Source organism: Corythoichthys intestinalis, chromosome 18 (genome assembly GCF_030265065.1).
Source record: "Corythoichthys intestinalis isolate RoL2023-P3 chromosome 18, ASM3026506v1, whole genome shotgun sequence".
Taxonomy (NCBI): Eukaryota; Metazoa; Chordata; class Actinopteri; order Syngnathiformes; family Syngnathidae; genus Corythoichthys; species Corythoichthys intestinalis.
In genome coordinates, this window is record NC_080412.1 from 16,248,557 (window position 1) to 16,268,442 (window position 19,886).

The 19,886-nt window shown below is 39.0% G+C and overlaps 1 protein-coding gene across 5 annotated transcripts in view; it reads left to right on the forward strand.

Annotated features, from left to right (window-relative positions):
* Window positions 1-10,504, forward strand: part of mtmr4 (myotubularin related protein 4) — a 52,680-nt gene extending 42,176 nt beyond the window's left edge. For all 5 annotated transcript variants that reach the window (XM_057821312.1, XM_057821314.1, XM_057821313.1 and 2 more), the window contains 4 exons: window positions 1,363-2,713; window positions 5,832-5,942; window positions 6,038-6,126; window positions 9,219-10,504. In XM_057821312.1, coding sequence (XP_057677295.1) covers window positions 1,363-2,713; window positions 5,832-5,942; window positions 6,038-6,126; window positions 9,219-9,396 — 1,729 coding nt within the window. In that variant the 3' untranslated portion in view covers window positions 9,397-10,504. The remainder of the gene's footprint in view (window positions 1-1,362; window positions 2,714-5,831; window positions 5,943-6,037; window positions 6,127-9,218) is intronic.
* The last annotated feature ends 9,382 nt before the right edge of the window (window positions 10,505-19,886 follow it).

The following is a 19,886-nucleotide window of genomic DNA, read 5'->3' on the forward strand; positions in this document are numbered from 1 at the left end:
TTGACATGACACGAGAAACAGGGCCGATTCGTTGGGGGCCTATTTTCAACACAACTTAAAATGGCTATAAAAGTCTCAGATTTATACTAGATGCACAAAAATCACCAAATGAGGAGATAATCAACTATATTTTCAGGATCAATAGCAATATTTAACATATATAAGTTTTTGACCAAAATGGCAACTTAATTTTTTTTTTTTTTTACTGCAAGTTTTCAATAGCTAATAAATCACTCAATTTAACATCAGAAAATTAATAATTGAGGAAAACATGCAGAATCAATTATAAATAATATCTAAATGGATTATTAATAAATTCTATATACAATCACAACTTATTATAGAATAGAATAGCCCTTTATTATCATTATGCACTATATACTGTTACCGAATGAGGCTAGAGGCAGCCTGATGTAAACAGCTTTTCTAGCGAAAATTCTTGTGAATAAATGCTTAAATCCCCAAATTCTTCATAGATATGGACGTAAAACAGTCTCGATTTTTGGTTAAAAGCAAAGAAACCGTGCAGTTAGCGTTTATTTTACGTATATATATATGTCGAAGTACAATGCTACACTGTTAGCAAATGAGGCTAGCGGCCGCCTGATGTAAACGGAGCTTTTCTGGCTAAAAATATTGTTAATAAATGCTTAAATCCGTCTCGATTCTTGGTTAAAAGCAAAAAACATTTATTTCGCGTAAATATTGCCAACTATGAGGCTAGTCAGATACAAAAATTAGCCGCCTCAATGTGTAAACAGAGAAGAAAATTCCTGCGAATTAATGCTTCAACCACTGAATTCTTTATAGATATGGACGTAAAACTGTCTCGATTCTTTGTTAAAAGAGCAAAAAACCGGGCAGTTACGCATCTATTTTGCGTATATATGTCGAAGAATGACGCCAATGCCGTAGCGCTTCCCATTCTCCCATTGATTTTTTTCACAACAATCAAAATGCATGCATGGTACGAAAAATATAATATTTACCTTGATTCTCGAACAAATCACTCCTGAGACAATCTGTTTGTATGCGGTACAGCTTTCCTAGTTCTTCAAAAATCCAAGCTTGAATCAAGCTTAGACATGAGCGTGTGCCGTCTTCGCCTGACTATACTAAATGAAGCTCGGTCCTTTCTGATAAGGCGTGACGCAAAGAATGATGAAGTGTCATGTCAATAGGTAATGAAGTCTATGCATCAACCCTTTATAGGGCACTCATTCGTTGCCATAAACTGCGCTAGACGTCAAATCCATTTCGACTGGAGCCGTCAATGGCTGTCAAGCATCACCGTAAATAACAAATAAATGAAAAACAAACTTGAAAAAAAGTACTAATTATCTCTCGTATGTCTATATCTAGACTTCCCAAAACTCGCTCTATGGACAATCTTCTGTCAGCTTTTGAGAACGGAATACCCCTGACACGCACGTCCAGTGACCCCAATCTTAACAAGCACTGCCAGGAGGATCGCCCCGTCTTGGAGGTTTCACCCACCCCAGATCGTACATCTGTAGACTGCTCTGACGAGGTCGTACCTGAAAGCAGGGATGAAAATCCGCTACATCTACATCCTCCAAAGTCCTCAGATGGTGCTGAATCTTGTGAGGATGTAACAGAAGAGCCCTGTCTCACCACTCAGCCTCTGCCATCCCTGCCTCTTCCTCCTGCCCCCCTTAATTCTGACATCATCCAAACTCACACTCCGCTCCAACCTTCACTAAATACAACTATCACCTCTGTTCCAACACCTCCAATGGATCCCGAGAGCCCCTGTGAGACTGCTGAAATTGCCGTACCCGCCCCGCACACCCCTAAATCAGAGCCGTGCTTACCACCAAGCCACGACAGCCCACCAACCGCAGCCATCTTGCTTGACAGTCAGGAAAGTGGCCTCCCCGAATCCGCAGACCTCATGGTTCATCTAAAGCATATAAAACCTCTTGTTCCCATGGATGACTCCACTGAAACTCTCAAAGATCAAGATGAAATTTGCTTTGGCCTCCAACCTGAACAGAGCGGTGGTCCAATTTTGAATTGTTTCACTGATGATGAGCAGCAGAAGGGCCAGGTGTCAGTTGAGCCTCACAAAGAGGAAGCCACAGATTTTGAAGCGTCTACACTGGATCGCATCCAGGGAGATGCTAGCCATGTCATCTCCCAGGGCCCGCTGACAGACATATCCCTAATGGGCCCGCACTGGGAAAGCGTCCAGGGCCTAATGCAGTCTGCCTGCAGCAGTGCTAGCCGCTACCCCGGACGCTCACTACAGAGCCGCCGCTTCGCGTACAAGCTTCTGCGCTCGCACGGCCTGGCTCTCAGCGGTTCCCAGTGCTGCCGTAAAGAAGCTCTCGGTTGTCCTGGCAGCCCCCCGCAGCCCGGATGGCCGTCTGCGAAGCCCGCCGCGCTCTTTCTCAACGCGCCTGTCGTCAACAACTGCTCACTGACGGGCCACCAGCTTCCTCCCGTATCGTACACCTCGCCATCCGCCTGCAGTTCTCCCCTCCCGCCCCAAACTCCGGCGTACCTCGACGACGACGGGCTGCCGGTGCCCATGGACGCCGTGCAGCAAAGACTGCGCCAGATCGAGGCGTGCTACAAACAGGAAGTGGAGGTGCTACGGCAGCAGGTGCGACAGCTGCGGATGAGACTGGAGAGCAAACAGTACAGCACGCCTCCTTCAGAGCCTGACGTTGACTACGAGGATGATATTGTTAGTATATTATTTTTCCTTTACGACACTTACCACACAGCTTTCCTGGGTCAAAAGTTTAACTCTTTGGGTGCCATTGACGTCACATAGTCTTCACTATCAGTTGACGGGACTCAGGGCCGATCCTTAGGGGGCCTATTTTCAAAAACTTATAATTTAGATATTTTCAAAACCAAAGTCACTAGTGACCTAAAACCAAAACAGGCAACTCCCTTAGGCATATATGAGTCTCCATGAGCAGCAACATAAAAAAATTCAAAGTCGTTTCCTAATAAAATCCCGATTATTTTTTTATAGTAATATAACAAAACTTAAAATGGCTATAAAGTTATAAAATTTTACACCAGATGCACACAAATCACCAAATGCAGAGATAATCACCTACATTTGCAGGATCAATAGCAATATTTAACGTAAGTTTTTTTTTTTTTTATTTAGTGTTTGTGTTAATTAAGTTTTCAACAGCTAATAAATCACTCAATTTTCATATCAGAAACGTAATACTTGAGGAAAGCACGTAGAATCATCTTAATTTTACTTAACAAAAGCAAAATTTGCATTTTTTTAATACAATCGTGACTTATTTAGGTTGAATTCTGGTATTGTGTCGCGACTCAAAATCCAACATGGCGGCCGTCACAAAACAAAGAGCTTTTTAAGTTGAAAATTCCTAAATAAATGCTTAAATTGCAGAATTTCTATAGATATGAACGTAAAACGGTCTAGATTCTTGGTTAAAAACAAAAAACGGTTATCGTTCATTTTACGTAAATATTTCAAGCAAAAGTTAGTCTTGTGTAATCCAACGTGGCGGCCGTCACGGAACAAAGAGCTTTTTAAGTTGAAAATTCTTGTAAATAATTGCTTAAATATCAGGAATTCTATAGATATGAACATAAAACGGTCTAGATTCTTGGTTGAAAACAAAAAAACAGGCAGTTATCGTTCATTTTACATAAATATTTCAAGCAAAAGTTACAGTATTGTGTAATCCAACGTGGCGCCCGTCACTGATCAAAGAGCATTTTAAGTTGAAAATTCTTGTAAATAAATGCTTAAATAGCAGGATTTCTATAGATATGAACGTAAAACACTCTTAACTCTTGGTTAAAAGAAAAAAATCGGGCAGTTATCTTATCATTCATTATACGTAAATACTGTATTTCAAGCTAAAGTTAGGCTAATTTTTTCCATTCATTTACCGTATTTTTCGGACTAAGTCGCACCGGGGTATAAGTCACATTTTTGGGGGAAATTTACTTAATAAGATATGTCATCTTGAAAGGCAATTTAAAATAAAAATACAATAGAGAACAACATGCTGAATAAGTGTACAGTATGATAATGTTACATGATGCATGCACAACAAAATGCGTACTAGGCCGGTATGTTAACGTAACATAGCTATTAAGAGTTATTCAGATAACTATAGCATAAAGAACATGCTAACAAGTTTACCAAACCATTAGTGTCACTCCAATACACCAAAATAACATGTAAAATGATATAATAATGTGTTAATAATTTCACACATAAGTCACTCCAGAGTATAAGTTGCACCCCCAGCCAAACTAAGAAATAAAACTGTGACTTATAGTCCGAAAAATACTGTAATCGTATTCACAACGTTTTAAAGTGCCATCACGCCAAAAATTTAATAATTACCTTGAATCCTCGACCAAATCACTCTTGAGGGACTCCAGCTTGCGCTTATGCAGTAAAACGTTTGTCCTGTTTCCACCTAAATCCCGCGTTAGAATGCAGCGGAGTTTATCCCAGTGAAAGCCAACTCAACTTCTGCCTGGGTCCGGCACCCTACGGAAAGGCGTAGCGCAATGTCTGTGGGAGCTGTCTTGTCAACTGATGGTGGAGTCTATATGCATCGCTAGATGTCCAATCCATTTGAAGTGGGATGGATGGACGCTTAGTAGTATTAAACTCATTTAAAGAGTTTTAATTTTGTTTCCAAGAGCCATATGATTTTACGTCTATAATGGTCTATGGCACTGAAAGAGGTTAAAAATGAGATTTTCGTCTCTCCTCAAAACTGCACAGATGTTTGGAATCTGATGAGAACTGGCGAAGTATGCACATTTTTAGGCATTCAGTTTGGAGGAAATTCAAGATTATAAATTACGGTATAAAAATTGCCAGTCAGCAGCAACCATCTTTATATTCAAGCATTAATGGAAATTTGGTGATTTACAAAAGCATACTCAGAGAATTATCATGCTAACATTGAAGTGAAAGTTTATTAGAAATCATTTGGAAAATGCACTTAAAAAAAATAAATTAGTGTAACTTATTGTAAGTTAAGGTTTGATTAAGAACAACTTAAATTTTCAAGTGATCTTCAGTAAATTATTTAGAATACTTTTTGCTAGCTTTAAATTTTTTGATTGTGTAGCTATCTTACGCATTGCACTATCACTTGCCACGTTTACATGGAGCCAAATATTCCAATTACAATCGGAATATTTGTTCAAACCGAATAAATGTGTTCCATATAAACACCTCATTCGGAATGAACAGGCCCAAACCGAATGGAATTTCATTCCGATTCACAGGGGTGGAATATTCCTTTTCCCAAACCGATTAGAAGTAAAATTATATCATGTAAACACGGAAGCGGAATGGTGGCTGGTTGCGTTCTTTCGGCACATGCTCCGTACTGACGTGGTGACGTCACTTGGTGACGTAAGTAACGTCACTTGCAACATGGCTTCCAAGCACACGCACAGCGCACCCACGCAACTTTTTAAATGAACGGCGTATTATTCTGAAGTTTTGTTTCCACTCGAAAAGTTAAAACAGCAGCTGATCTGACGATCGATCTCCATGTTTTGCAACGTAACGCTTTGTTTTGATTAATCTGCGCATGTCAGACGGCAGTTGTCAAACATCCTTTCGGAATAAAGGCAGACACATGTAAACGCTGGATCGGAATAGATGAAGTGACATGTAAACAGCTGATGTGAAATTTCCATTCGGAATGATTTGAATCGGTATGAATAAAAGTCAGCATGTAAACGTGGCTATTGAAGACAAGGCTTTTCACATTTGTGAATGTTACCAAAGCCTTTTCCTCACCCCACCCGTGCCCTGGCTTTGCTTTCAGACCTGTTTACGGGAATCGGACAACAGTCCTGAGGAAGACTCTCTGTCTACCCAGAGCGAGGACCGACTGTCTGAAGGCAGCTGGGATCGAGTGGAGAGCAAGGACACAGAGGTCAGCGTGCTTTTCTGCGCTCGCCTTTCTCAACCCTCCTTGCCGCTATATTGGCTTTAGGCACCTTTTGAATATCCAAATGTATGCTTCCATAGGTCACGAGGTGGGTGCCTGACCACATGGCCTCTCATTGTTTCAACTGTGACTGTGAGTTCTGGATAGCCAAGAGGCGTCACCACTGCAGGTGGGACTTAACAAGTTTTCCTTTCACACAAAAATGATCTCTTATCAACATAAAAAAGTGCTTCGCTAATCTCTATATGTTCTCTGATTAAAATCAGTGGTGTGGTTTCCTTGTTATTTTCAATTGTCTTTTTCAGCAAAGGAAGCATGACCTTGCCTTATAACATTAACCCTATAACTTAACCCTTTACAGGGCATGCATTGAACTCGTTGGCTGTCAGTGACGGTGCTAGACATCCAATCCATTTTGAGTGGGAGGGACAAATGAACGAATGTTCATTGTCAGTCTATAGTCAAAGTCAGTTGCAAAGTAATGGTAATTGAGAATATTTTGGCTGTCATTGACTGCACTTACGTCCGATCCATTTTGACTGGGAGGGGCGAATGAATGTGTGGCTTATATATATGGATTTTTACAGGGTAATGAGCTCCGTCTTTTTGTTTAAATATCCCACAATACATTGTAGACACGAGGCTGATAGTGTAGTATAGTTATAAATGGAAAAAATATATTTTTCATGTCAAATTAGGTTGGTGTGGCTTAGTCAGGTGCATTTTATAGTCCCAAAATTACAGTATTTTATTTATTTATTTAATAGGGACAGTGCACATTGATGAACATATAAAAGATGTAAATATGCCAGATTGTAGCCCAAAAAAATGCTAATTTACATCCGCAGTCCCGAGGCAGGTAATACAAAGACACAATAAGACAAAAAAACAAAAGATTGCAAAAAACAGTACAGTACAATAGGTTACTAAGAACTTAAAAGTCAGTGATTGCAGGACTGGGTTATTTTCGACCACTGCTTGAGCTGAGTTTTGAAGGTTCGTTTTGTGGGACACTCCCTGATGGCGGGTGGTAAACCGTTCCAGATTTTACTGGCCTTTACAGAGAGAGAATTGTGACCGAAGGCTGTTTTTCTGATTGGGAACTCATTTCCCTCTAGAGGAAGCCCAGATCCTCAGACCACTGGGTGCCCTGTTTTTTTTTTTTTTTTTTTTTTTTATAAAGTCCGACATGGGAGGTGGGGCGAGTCCATGTAATACCTTGTACATTAGACTGGGTGTTTTAAAATTTTTGAAATTCTCAAGGCTCAATAAATAGTTTTTAAAAATGTTACAAATAGGGGTGTGACAAAATATCGAAATGGGGATTTATCGTGATACTTTGTATCACAAAAGGTTATCGATATGCTGCTGCAAAGAATCGAGATATTGTTTTAAAAAGGTGTCAGTGTATAAAAAAAATAAAATAAAATAAAAAGGAACCAACAATTTGCTACCAAAATCTTCCACCATAATAGTGTCTCAGTTAACTCTAAGGCTGCATTGACGGTGCACGACGCCGAATCTATTTAGACTAGGAACGTTTGTTCATTCGAAACCAGAGCATTCAGTCATTCTGTCCGATTTTCAGGGCATTTACAGGTCATTTTTTGTTGAGTTTGAGTCACTGCCTATTCATTTGGGGGATTCCCAGGTCACTTTCTGTTCTGCAACTCAAAATAAACAGGTAGTGACCTGTAAAATACCCCAAAATCAACAGGTAAATGACCTTAAATAGCAAAAATTACCTCATTGCCTGCTATTGGCTGCCACTGACGGCCATACACGTTCAATCCGTTTGAAGTGGGAGGAATGGCAGCGAATGAACATCCTCCCAGTTCAAATGGATTGGACGTCTGCTAGTGATAAACGTACAGCAGAAGGATGAAGATGGCTTGTTTTTCTGTTCATTAGTTGTTTGTAGAATATTCTAGAATTAAGGGTGTAACGGTACGTGTATTTGTATTGCACCGTTTCGGTACGTGGTGTTCGGAAAAGAGGCGTACCGAACGAGTTTCTGACGTAATGTAACCCTTACTTTTCGAGGCTGTGAGTCAATTGAGTTACAGTTTCTTTGTGTAGATTATATTTACTCAGTCTTCTTTACTATAATGAGGACCAACAGGGCAGGACAGTATAACCCAGAAACGTCAACGGCGCGACAACATGGCCGCCGTGAGAACGCAGTGAAACGCGGGGTTAAGTCAATCAGCCAATGCACACCAATCGCAGTGCGGCCGCGTGTTAGACGCGTCGGAAGTCACTCGTGTAAAAATACGGTGGAGCCAGTCGATTTTCAAACTAATATGCAATCGTAACCCACTTTTTGAGTCAATCCGATCTCTTGAGTGGTAGATCCGGGCACAGTTGACTTGTTTTTGTTGATTTACTACTGTCTTCTCTGCTATAATAATAACCAACACGGCCCCGTGTTCAATACAAAACCCTCCCCACAACAAAACAAGTAGGAACTAATATTCACATAGGAACTAAAGTTATACAACATAAAATATACAATATAAATGAATACTACATCACATTTGTAAAATATAAACACATAATAAAATAAATAATAGCCCATTTAAATAAAATAAATTGAAATGAGCTAAACACCTGTAATTAAATAAGAATTATACCCAGATCCTGCTTACACAATTAAATTGATGAATTTCTGTGTGGCGCTTTAACTTGAGAAAATCCACCAATAAATCTTTTGAAAACCGTTCATAAGAAAAACAATGATTCATTGAGGCATTTCATTTGTAAAATACATGTTAAAACCTTTGTCATTGGGATTGCTTTTCTCTTTAGCACAGGACTTCTTTTTTCTTCTTTCTTTCAGAAAGAAAGCTGACCAATACGCGGGGTCTGAAAGGCAAATTGTTGTTGGATTGTCTTTAAATACCCGCTACTTTTTGTGCAGAATTCTAGCTTTGTGTAGGCTAATGTTTTTATTGTTGAAAGCACAAAGGTGTATAATAAACAACTAGCACATTTATATTTTGCATTTTGTTTTCTTACTGTACCGAAAATGAACCGAACCGTGACCTCAAAACCGAGGTACGTACCGAACCGAGATTTATGTGTACCGTTACACCCTTACCAAATGTTGAATGTGATGTCCACGTATGGTTTTTTTCTTTTTAGTTTAGAGAACGTGAGAACAGTGGACATGTGCCATGTTCACCGTTGGGCTTTTGGGAATTGTGAATGCAATGGAGTCATGAAATATTATATTCACTGCTGTCTCTGTCCTCCCTGCAGGAATTGTGGCAATGTATTCTGTAAAGACTGTTGTCACCTGAAACTCCCCATCCCGGACCAGCAACTGTACGACCCGGTTCTGGTGTGCAACACCTGCCACGACCAGCTCCTGGAGTCCCGAACTCGCGAGATCCGCAGCCAGCAGTTGAAAAAGGCCATCGCCACAGCCTCCAGTTGAGCGGAGCGTCTGCTGTAGCTCATAACGTCCCGGATGGCTCTCGTCCAAATTTGGACTTACGAGGTGTCGCCACCCCGAACCTGCTGTGCATCTTGGCCGCGAGGGTGTTGAGGAGTCGCTGTCTGAAATTAAAGGTGCACTGTGGCAATAGGAAGGGAGAAGTGTCCTCGGACAGAAGACATTTTGGCTCTGAGCACCACGGCGTTCTCTAGCAGCACCCGTTTTTGAGCCCACCTCGCGTATCAAACACCCGCACTCTCCATATAGATGCCGTGGTCATACTCGAGACGGACAATCGTTCGGCGCTGACAAGCCTCGACCCTGGAGGCTTTTGACTCGGAAAGAAATGAATTGCTGCTATTGTATTTAAAAGTCTAATTTTGTATTCTTATTTTGTGCACCTCTACGTGTCGTCGTGTATTGAAGGGAATCCTGAGACCAAACTTGAGCGAAAGGAAGACGTCCGCCGTCGTATCTTTGAATGTAAAACGTTGAACGGGAAGTTGGTACGTGAAGCGTTTGGGGACATAGCATGTTTGTGTGACGTTGTTGTGGAAAGTCATTGAGGGTGCTTTTGGGAAATGACTGAGTATTGTCCAACAGGGTCTGACATACCTCTAACGGAACGGCCCCAAAAAGCCTCATTGTACTCCTGAATGGCAGTAAGACTGGGGGGAAAAAATGGAACATATGATTGACAGTTCTTTTTCTCAAAAGAGGTCGGCCAGTTTCTCCATTTCCAACATACCGTACTTGTTTGTGTCTACTGGGTGTTCAGTTGTGCCATACTTGTTTATTTTTCAATGTTTTTCTTTCTAATAGTTGGCTTCCGGTTACTATGTTCATGATAAAGACACTTAGCTATGAAAGATTAGCATTGATTTCACTGGACGATCATATGTTACTAAATTAGCTGATTTGGATTTTTCTTCAGATGGCGTCTTTTAGAGGAAGCTCTAAACTGTAACATAAATATTGATATCGGATTCATGGTGGTGGCTAAAACCGGTCGTTTAATTCATGAATAACTGTTGTAAAGAATTGCACTGTAAACGTTCATTCGCATTGGCTAAGATTAAAAAAATATATATGATGAATCTGTTTCCCAGTTTATTTCTCTTTCAAGGCTAAATCAAAACTCTTTAAATGAGTATCGGTAGTAGACGTCCAATCCATTTGAATTGGGAGGGTGGCGGAAAATGTTCTTTCTCTGCCAACCCTCTCCGTTCAAATGAATTGGACATCTACTGGTGATGAGTTAATTTAAATTAACAGCCGGAGGACAACATAAAGAGCCCGGTGATTGGACGTCTATCCTCGTCAATGGGTCCTCTGACCTATCAAGCGGACTATGCTGCACGTCGCCTCAAAAAGTTGCAAAGGTAATTTCAACATCAAGCAGTAATCAATATGATCATGTATACCACACTCTGGTGATGTCGCCACAGTCTTCAGTGTTGTTAATCTTGCTTTAAAATAGTAATTAGCAGAGAAGTAATTAGCAGAGATGGGTAATAACACATTACATTTACTCAGTTACATTTACTTGAGTAACTTCTTGAGAAAAATGTAGCTCTTAGAGTAATTTTATACTGAATACTTTTTACTTGATTAGATTTGTGAAGAAGAAACAATACTTACTTTGCTACTTTGGGCTACACTAGTCGTTGCATTTTTCCTGTTTATAAATAGTGACTTTATTTTAGCCAGAGATGGCTCCTGAGGTCTGTTTCACCAATGAGACGTCGCAACAATAAACTCATGGTATTATAACAATCAGAGGTAAGATTTTTTTCTCCACTAGAGGGCACTCATGCTCTTTGGATGGGTAATTTATCATAGTTCTGGTCTGAATTATTTTTGTGTCATCTTTTTTGGCCTAATAAGGTCGTGTAATAAGTTATAGTCCAGTATAAATACCCACAGTTGATATAGGTGAAGTGCTGAGAAAAAAAAATACCATTTTAAAAAATCAGACATTGTAAGCATTTACTCATGATTTCCCTCATTACTTACTAATTCTTTTCAACAAGTAATTTTTGTACTTGTCCATTTTTGGATGACTACTTGAGTAATATTATTTTGAAGTAACACTACTCTTACTTGAGTGACATATTTGGCTACTCTACCCACTTCTGGTAATTTGTTACTGTTACAAATTACTTTTCCCAAAAAGTAATTATAGTAACTGAGCTATCACATTGTAAGAGTCACTAGTTACTCATAAATGTAACTGACGTTACTTTTCATGTTCTACATGTTATTACATTACACATTCTATAAGATCTTTCACATCAAAGATGTTTATATTAATTGATTATATTAATTAACCAGAATTATTCTTTTTTTAAAAAAACAACATAGGTCACACTTTTAACTTTTTTTTTATTTTTTATTATTTCATCTATATAAGAGTGTAACATCATACAAACTTGTGAGTGAAAAAAGGCTTTTTGTTGTTGTTGTTGTACATAACCCGCACCGAACCATGATACCCGTACTGCGGTACATACTGGACTGTGACTTGTATCGTCACACTCCCAATATATATAGATATATTTTTCATTATGCAGGTGAGGCTCTGAATCTCCTGCCTCTCCTGTCTTCGCTGTAGTTGTTGGGTTACAAAACATCACACAAGGTTCATGGATCCAAAAAAAAAAAAAGATTTTGGATATGTCATTCAAGGAAAGTTATGGGCTAGCGACTGTTTTAATTAAAAAAATAAAAAATATAAAAAAATATGATAACAATGTCTATACTAGCTTTCCGAGCCACCTAGTCAATCATCTTCGCATTTGCAACAGCATCGCCTGCCCCTTCCCTCCTACGCTCTGCTCTTTCCCAGGCACCATAGGCGGAGTTCGACTTTTGGGGCGGGGGGGCACAACATGTTGATGACCCCGAAACGCAGTGTCAGCAATAAAATTAACTTACAAGAATATTTACAATAGGGCTGTCAAAATTATCGCGTTAACAGGCGGTAATTAATTTTTTTAATTAATCACGTTAAAATATTTGACGCAATTAACGCACATGCCCTGCTCAAACAGATTAAAATGACAGCACATTGTCATGTCCAGTTGTTACTTGTGTTTTTTGTCTCCCTCTGCTGGTGCTTTGGTGCGACTGATTTTATGGGTTTAAGCACCATGAGCATTAGGGGTGTGACAAAATATCGAAATGGTGATATATCGTGATACTTTGTATCCCAAAAGCTTATCGATATGCTCCTACATAGAATCGAGATATCGTTTTAAAAAGGTGTCAATGTCTAAAAAATAAGTAAAAAGGAGCCAACAAGTTGCTACCAAAAACTTCAACCATAATAGTGTTTCAGTTAACTCTAAGGCTGCATTGACGGTGCACGACGCCCAATCCATTTAGACTGGGAACATTCACTCATGCGAAACCAGAGCATTCATTGTCATTCTGTCCGATTTTCAGGGCATTTACAGGTTGGTCACTTGCGGTTCATTTTAGGGCATTTACAGGTCATTTCCTGTTGAGTCAGAGCCACTGCCTATTCATTTGGGTGATTCCCAGGTCACTTCCTGTTCTGTAACTCAAAATAAACAGGAAGTGACCCATAAAATACCCCAAAATCAACAGGAAGTAACTGAAAATCAACAGGTAAATGACTTTAAATGGCCCAAAATTACCTAATTGCCTGGCATTGGCTGCCACTGACAGCCATAGACGTTCAAATGGATTGGACGTCTACTAGCGATAAACTCATTCCAATTCACAGCAGAAGCTTGTATGTATCGCTAATTGTTGGATCGCCAGATCATCGTTATCGTGAGCTTTGTATCGCAAATTGTATCGTATCGTGAGGTACCAAGAGGTTCCCACTCCTAATGAGCATTGTATAATTTTTGACATTAACAATGGTGAGCTACTAGTTTATTTTTTGATTGAAAATTTTACAAATTTTATTAAAACAAAAACATTAAGAGGGGTTTTAATATAAAATTTCTATGACTTGTACTAACATTTTTAAGAACTACAAGTTCTATGCATGGATCGCTTTAACAGAATGTTAATGTTAATGCCATCTTGTTGATTTATTGTTATAATAAACAATTAAAGTACTTATGTACAGTATGTTGAATGTATATATCCGTCTTGTGTCTTATCTTTCCATTCCAACAATAATTTACAGAAAAATATGGCATATTTTAGAGATGGTTTGAATTGCGATTATTTGCGATTAATTACGATTAATTAATTTTTAAGCTGTAATTAACTCGATTAAAAATTTTAATCGTTTGACAGCCCTAATATGTATTTTGATCTTTACAAAAACCAGAAAGATCTTCAAAGTGTTTTGCAAAAACAAAAAATATAGTTCATGATTATATAAAAGGCAGGCAAGTATTATACAATACAATTGAGAAAAAAACAATACATCGCGCTAAAAGTCAAAACAGCAAATCAAACCATAAAACTGATAAATTCCAAAAACATTAAAACCCTTAAGAAATTTAACCAGGCTACCCTAGTCCGGAGAAAGGGCGAGTCTAAAAAAGTGGGTCTTTAACCGCGATTTAAAAAGGCCTAGATTAGTAATTGTGCGGATTTCAGGGGGCAGGCTACTCCACAACATGGGTGCAGTAATCGCAAAAGATCGATCAAGCTGGCCATTAAAACGAAGAACCCTGCCAGAGTTACAGAGGGTTATATCTCCAACAAATAAGAAGGAGCCTGGCGATTAACAGAATTAAAAATAAAAAAAAAACAGTAAAAGTTTTAAAATCAATTCTAAACAAACAACTCGTGCTTCATTCGACCAAATTTTAGTAACATGCCCCTTCATATCCTCAGTAACGGTAATGGCGTTGCAAAGATGGGAAAAGTAATTAGATTACTCACTGCTGAAAAAAATAACACCGTTATTGATAACACTGACAGTCTTATTCTATTGAAGGATTAGAAAAATTGTTAAAGTTCCCATGTACAAATAGCCTAATTGGGCGAACAGCAACAAGTAAATGCACTGACTTGACTCATCTGTTTTGTAAGAATTTACAATTACAAATATATTCGCAATCTAAAAACTACTATAAACGCCTTTAAAGGTAGTACTACTTTTTGCAATTTTGTAACAAAGTAGTTTTATTCATAGACATCAAGATATTTGACTTGAAGCTTCGTCATTCTCTGCGCCCCGCTTGCCTGTAGGGGGCTGTGTGACTCCGCTTCATTTATTAATGTAGAAGTCGGTGGGAGTGAAAGACGGATTTACATTTAAAACGTACGAAAGCTGGACCACATACTAACAAGAAGGATTGTCTGAGGAGTGATTTGTTCGAGGATTCAAGGTAATTATTATATTTTTCGTACAATGCATGCATTTTGAAATGTTGTGGGAAAAAAAACAATGGGAGAAATTAGCAGCCACAGCATTGGCATTATACCTTGCAATATTTACGTAAAATAACTGCCAATTGCAGTTTTTTTGCTTTTAACGGAGAATCGAGACTGTTTTACATCCATATCTATTTTTTTAAAAAAAGGAGGGATTAAAGCATTTACCGTATTTTCCCGAATATAAGGCACACCTGTGTATAATGCGCACCCCAAATTTACTTGTAAAATCTAGGGGAAATTATTGCACCCGTTTATAACGCGCACCCTAATTTTAGCACTAATAAATAGAAGAATACAAAAAAAAACAGAGCTCGTGTACAGATACAGAAATGTCATTTCACTGACTGGTGAAACACAGCACAAGCATAGCCCATTGGTAGTTCAAAACATTACCATAAACTGACAATATTTACGGCAATAATATGATTTGACAACTTCTCCAACATACCAGAATCTAGGAGAAAACAAAACAGATGTGACTTTTCTTTTAAAGGCTGCTGTATAACTTGCTCAATTCATCGTGATGAATAAATGTTTCTTCCATGGATTGATAAGAAAATGAAAGTGAAAACGTTTAAATCGGAAATTCGTGAGAGCTCATCGCTGTCAACACGACAGTAACAATAGGAACTATTGTTATTTGGGTTTAAGTTTCCCAACGGACAGATATAGTTGACGGACACACACAGGAAGTGTGTTGTTACGATTGTTATGGTCCGAGCTGCGGAGCTGCAATAAACGTTGACTCAAATGAGTTCAAGAAACTAAATTCTGTGTTTTATGAAGAGTGAAAAAAGCAGAATTTAACACAGAAGAAATCATTCTGCCGATTAGAGTGAAGTATTACTGAAACAAAATGGTGACGTCACGGACCGTAATGGTCGGCAACGGGTCGCCGCATACGTTTCTTCAACACAACGTGGCCGTGTCAATTTAAAAAAATCGGTTTATATACAGTGCCTTGCAAAAGTATTCGGCCCCCATGAACCTTGCAACCTTTCGCCACATTTCAGGCTTCAAACATAAAGATATAAAATTTTAATTTTTTGTCAAGAATCAACAACAAGTGGGACACAATCGTGAAGTGGAACAAAATGTATTGGATCATTTAAAACAAATAAAAAACTGAAAAGTGGGGCGTGCAATATTATTGGGCCCCCTTGCGTTAATACTTTGTAGCGCCACCTTTTGCTCCAATTACAGGTGCAAATCGCTTGGAGTATGTTTCTATCAGTTTTGCACATCGAGAGACTGACATTCTTGCCCATTCTCCCTTGCAAAACAGCTCGAGCTCAGTGAGGTTGGATGGAGAGTGTTTGTGAACAGCAGTCTTTAGCTCTTTCCACAGATTCTCGATTGGATTCAGGTCTGGACTTTGACTTGGCCATTCTAACACCTGGATACGTTTATTTTTGAACCATTCCATTGTAGATTTGGCTTTATGTTTTGGATCATTGTCCTGTTGGAAGATAAATCTCCGTCCCAGTCTCAGGTCTTGTGCAGATACCAACAGGTTTTCTTCCAGAATGTTCCTGCATCCATCTTCCCGTCAATTTTAACCATCTTCCCTGTCCCTGCTGAAGAAAAGCAGGCCCAAACCATGATGCTGCCACCAACATGTTTGACAGTGGGGATGGTGTGTTCAGGGTGATGAGCTGTGTTGCTTTTACGCCAAACACATCGTTTTGCATTGTGGCCAAAAAGTTCAATTTTGGTTTCATCTGACCAGAGCACCTTCTTCCACATGTTTGGTGTGTCTCCCAGGTGGCTTGTGGCAAACTTTAAACGAGACTTTTTATGGATATCTTTGAGAAATGGCTTTCTTCTTGCCACTCTTCCATAAAGGCCAGATTTGTGCAGTGTACGACTGATTGTTGTCCTATGGACAGACTCTCCCACCTCAGCCGTAGATCTCTGCAGTTCATCCAGAGTGATCATGGGCCTCTTGGCTGCATCTCTGATCAGTTTTCTCCTTTTTTGAGAAGAAAGTTTGGAAGGACGGCCGGGTCTTGGTAGATTTGCAGTGGTCTGATGCTCCTTCCATTTCAATATGATGGCTTGCACAGTGCTCCTTGAGATGTTTAAAGCTTGGGAAATCTTTTTGTATCCAAATCCGGCTTTAAACTTCTCCACAACAGTATCTCGGACCTGCCTGGTGTGTTCCTTGGTTTTCATAATGCTCTCTGCACTTTAAACAGAACCCTGAGACTATCACAGAGCAGGTGCATTTATACGGAGACTTAATTACAAACAGTTGGATTCTATTTATCATCATCGGTCATTTAGGACATCATTGGATCATTCAGAGATCCTCACTGAACTTCTGGAGTGAGTTTGCTGCACTGAAAGTAAAGGGGCCGAATAATATTGCACGCCCCACTTTTCAGTTTTTTATTTGTTAAAAAAGTTTAAATTATCCAATAAATGTTGTTCCACTTCACGATTGTGTCCCACTTGTTGTTGATTCTTGACAAAAAAAATAAATTTCATATCTTTATGTTTGAAGCCTGAAATGTGGCGAAAGGTTGCAAGATTCAAGGGGGCCGAATACTTTTGCAAGGCACTGTATATGTGTAATATATATATATATATATTTCTGTCTCCATCCATGTACCCGTTTATAATGCGCACCATGATTTTACAAGTTGATTTTGGGGAAAAAAAGTACGCGTTATATTCGGGAAATTACGGTATTCACGACGATTTCAACGTAAAAAGCTCTTTGTTGTGGACTTGTGGTAAGTCAGCATCACAGTAAACATAAAAATGAGCTGCACATTCGCAATATTTACATAAAATAATGCTACCTGCACGGTTTCCTTTGCCTTTATCCATGAATCGAGACTGTTTTACGTCCATATCTATAAAGAATTCAGGGATTTAAGCATTTATTCACAAGAATTTCAATGTAAAAACCTCATTGTTTTGCTACGGCGGCCATGTTGGATTTTGTATCTCGAGATTTTATTTTAGACATTTCTGCGTCCATATTAAAAACCAATCAGCTTTTACGTGTTTTATTTTATTTTATATTTCAATCGAATAACTTTCAGTGAAACACCATGGTCCAACACCAACCCCTACGCCGACGGCACCAAGCAGATGGTCTACTTTGACCCCGTGCACCTTTGGAAGAACATCTACAGCGGCTTCCACAACAACGGCTGTATGGTGCTGCCCAGGTGTCCTGGGGCTGAAGTAAGTCAGCATTATTCACTTTATAAAACAGATGAATCAAAATACCTATCTTTCTAAAACAAACATGTTTTTAGGAGCCTGAGAGGATGAGGACGGCCCGATTCTCGAGCCGGAAGGTGCTGGCCTGGTAGGAGAATTACAAGTCTGTCAAGGCCGGCTACAAATTGACACAGAAGGTGTTGGCGCGCTCTTAAATTGAGAAGCAGAGCATCGATCTTATCATGGCGGTCATCAACCCCAACACGGTCGCACGGGCAAGGAGAAACACAGGGACACAAAGGGCCGACATCCTGGAGATTTTCCAGAGGACAAGGGAGACCTGGAAACGGGCTGAGCGGTCCTCAAGCAGCCATCTTTCCCGATGGCGTTCTTCGGAATGTCGCTGTGGGACTCCCTGATGTGCAAGAAGCAACAGAGCACCTGCTGGAGTTCCTGGAGGTCCCTCTTCAACTGTTTTGGTGCGAACTTCTCCAAGGATGTGACTTCAGAAGCGAAGAAGAACAAGGCCTTGGAGTGGCTGGCTGGCAGGAAAAGGAGCAGAAAGGAGACGGAGAGGAACAGGGACTCGTACAAGTCGAGGTGACCAGAAAACGCAAGGCATGGAAAAAGGCATCCTGGTAACGCCACATCGATAATTTGCACTGCCTGAATTATAGGACTATCTTATATGCATTTTATATTTATGTTTATTTAGATTTCATAATTGCACGTCACTTTTGAGATTTTAACTAATCCTGCACTGTAAAGGGATGCTCCACAATTTCATTGTATAACTGAATAATGATAATAAAGGGCTATTTTATTCTATAATAAGTTGTGACTGTATCTAGAATTTATTAATAATCTATTTACATATTATTTATAATTGATTCTGCATGTTTTCCTCAAGTATTAAGTTTCTGATGTTAAATTGAGAGATTTATTATCTGTTGAAAACTTGCAGTAAATGTAAAAAAAAAAAAAAAGGTTGCTATTTTGTTCAAAAACATATTTACAATGTGTTAAATATTGCCATTGATCCTGAAAATATAGGTGATTATCTCTGCATTTGGTGATTTTTGTGCATCTAGTGTAAAATCTGAGAATATTATAGCCATTTTAAGTTTTGTTATACTTATATAAAAAATAATTAATCGGGATTTTAAAAGGGAACGACTTTGGATTTTCTGATGCCGCTGCTCATGGAGACTCATAAATGGCTAAGGTAGGTGCCTGTTTTGGTTTTAGGTCGGTAGCAGCTTTGGTTTTGAAAATATTTGAATTTGAAGTTTTTTTTAAATATGCCCCCTACTGATCGGCCCGTTTCCCGTGTCATGTCAAGTATTATGAAGTCTATGTTTTATTATAATTATGACTCGTGCTAACATAAGGAATTAATTTCCATCTAGATTTAGATGTAGCGTCCTGTATAACCACCAGATAGCGCCCTTTCCTCAGTAAATCCAGGACGTCATTGCTGATACGTAAAATATACACACTTAGGAATAGTCACGTACTTTATTTAAAAAGGGTGCCCCTCCCTTTTAAAAGAATTATTATGGAGGCGTCTGTGTTGTGCAATATGTATGATATTTCAACAGTTTTCCCAGAACTTATTAAGAATTTAAAAATTACGTACACTCAAATTACTTTCGTATATACTAAAAAAAGACGCCAAATTCATTTTAACTGGGAGATAAGTGTTTGGTCATGTTTCATTGCTAATGACAACGATAGACGTCCAATCCACTTTGGCTGGGAGGAGCTGGTAGCGATCGAGCCAATCAAAATGGATTGGACGGCTATCGCCGTCAAAAGCAGCCAATTAGTTAATAAAATCAGCTAAATCATGTTTTACATTCAGTGATTTATTTATCTATTTATTTTTGAAAATTTATAATATGTATACGTATAATATTGTTTCACATTAACGCAACACT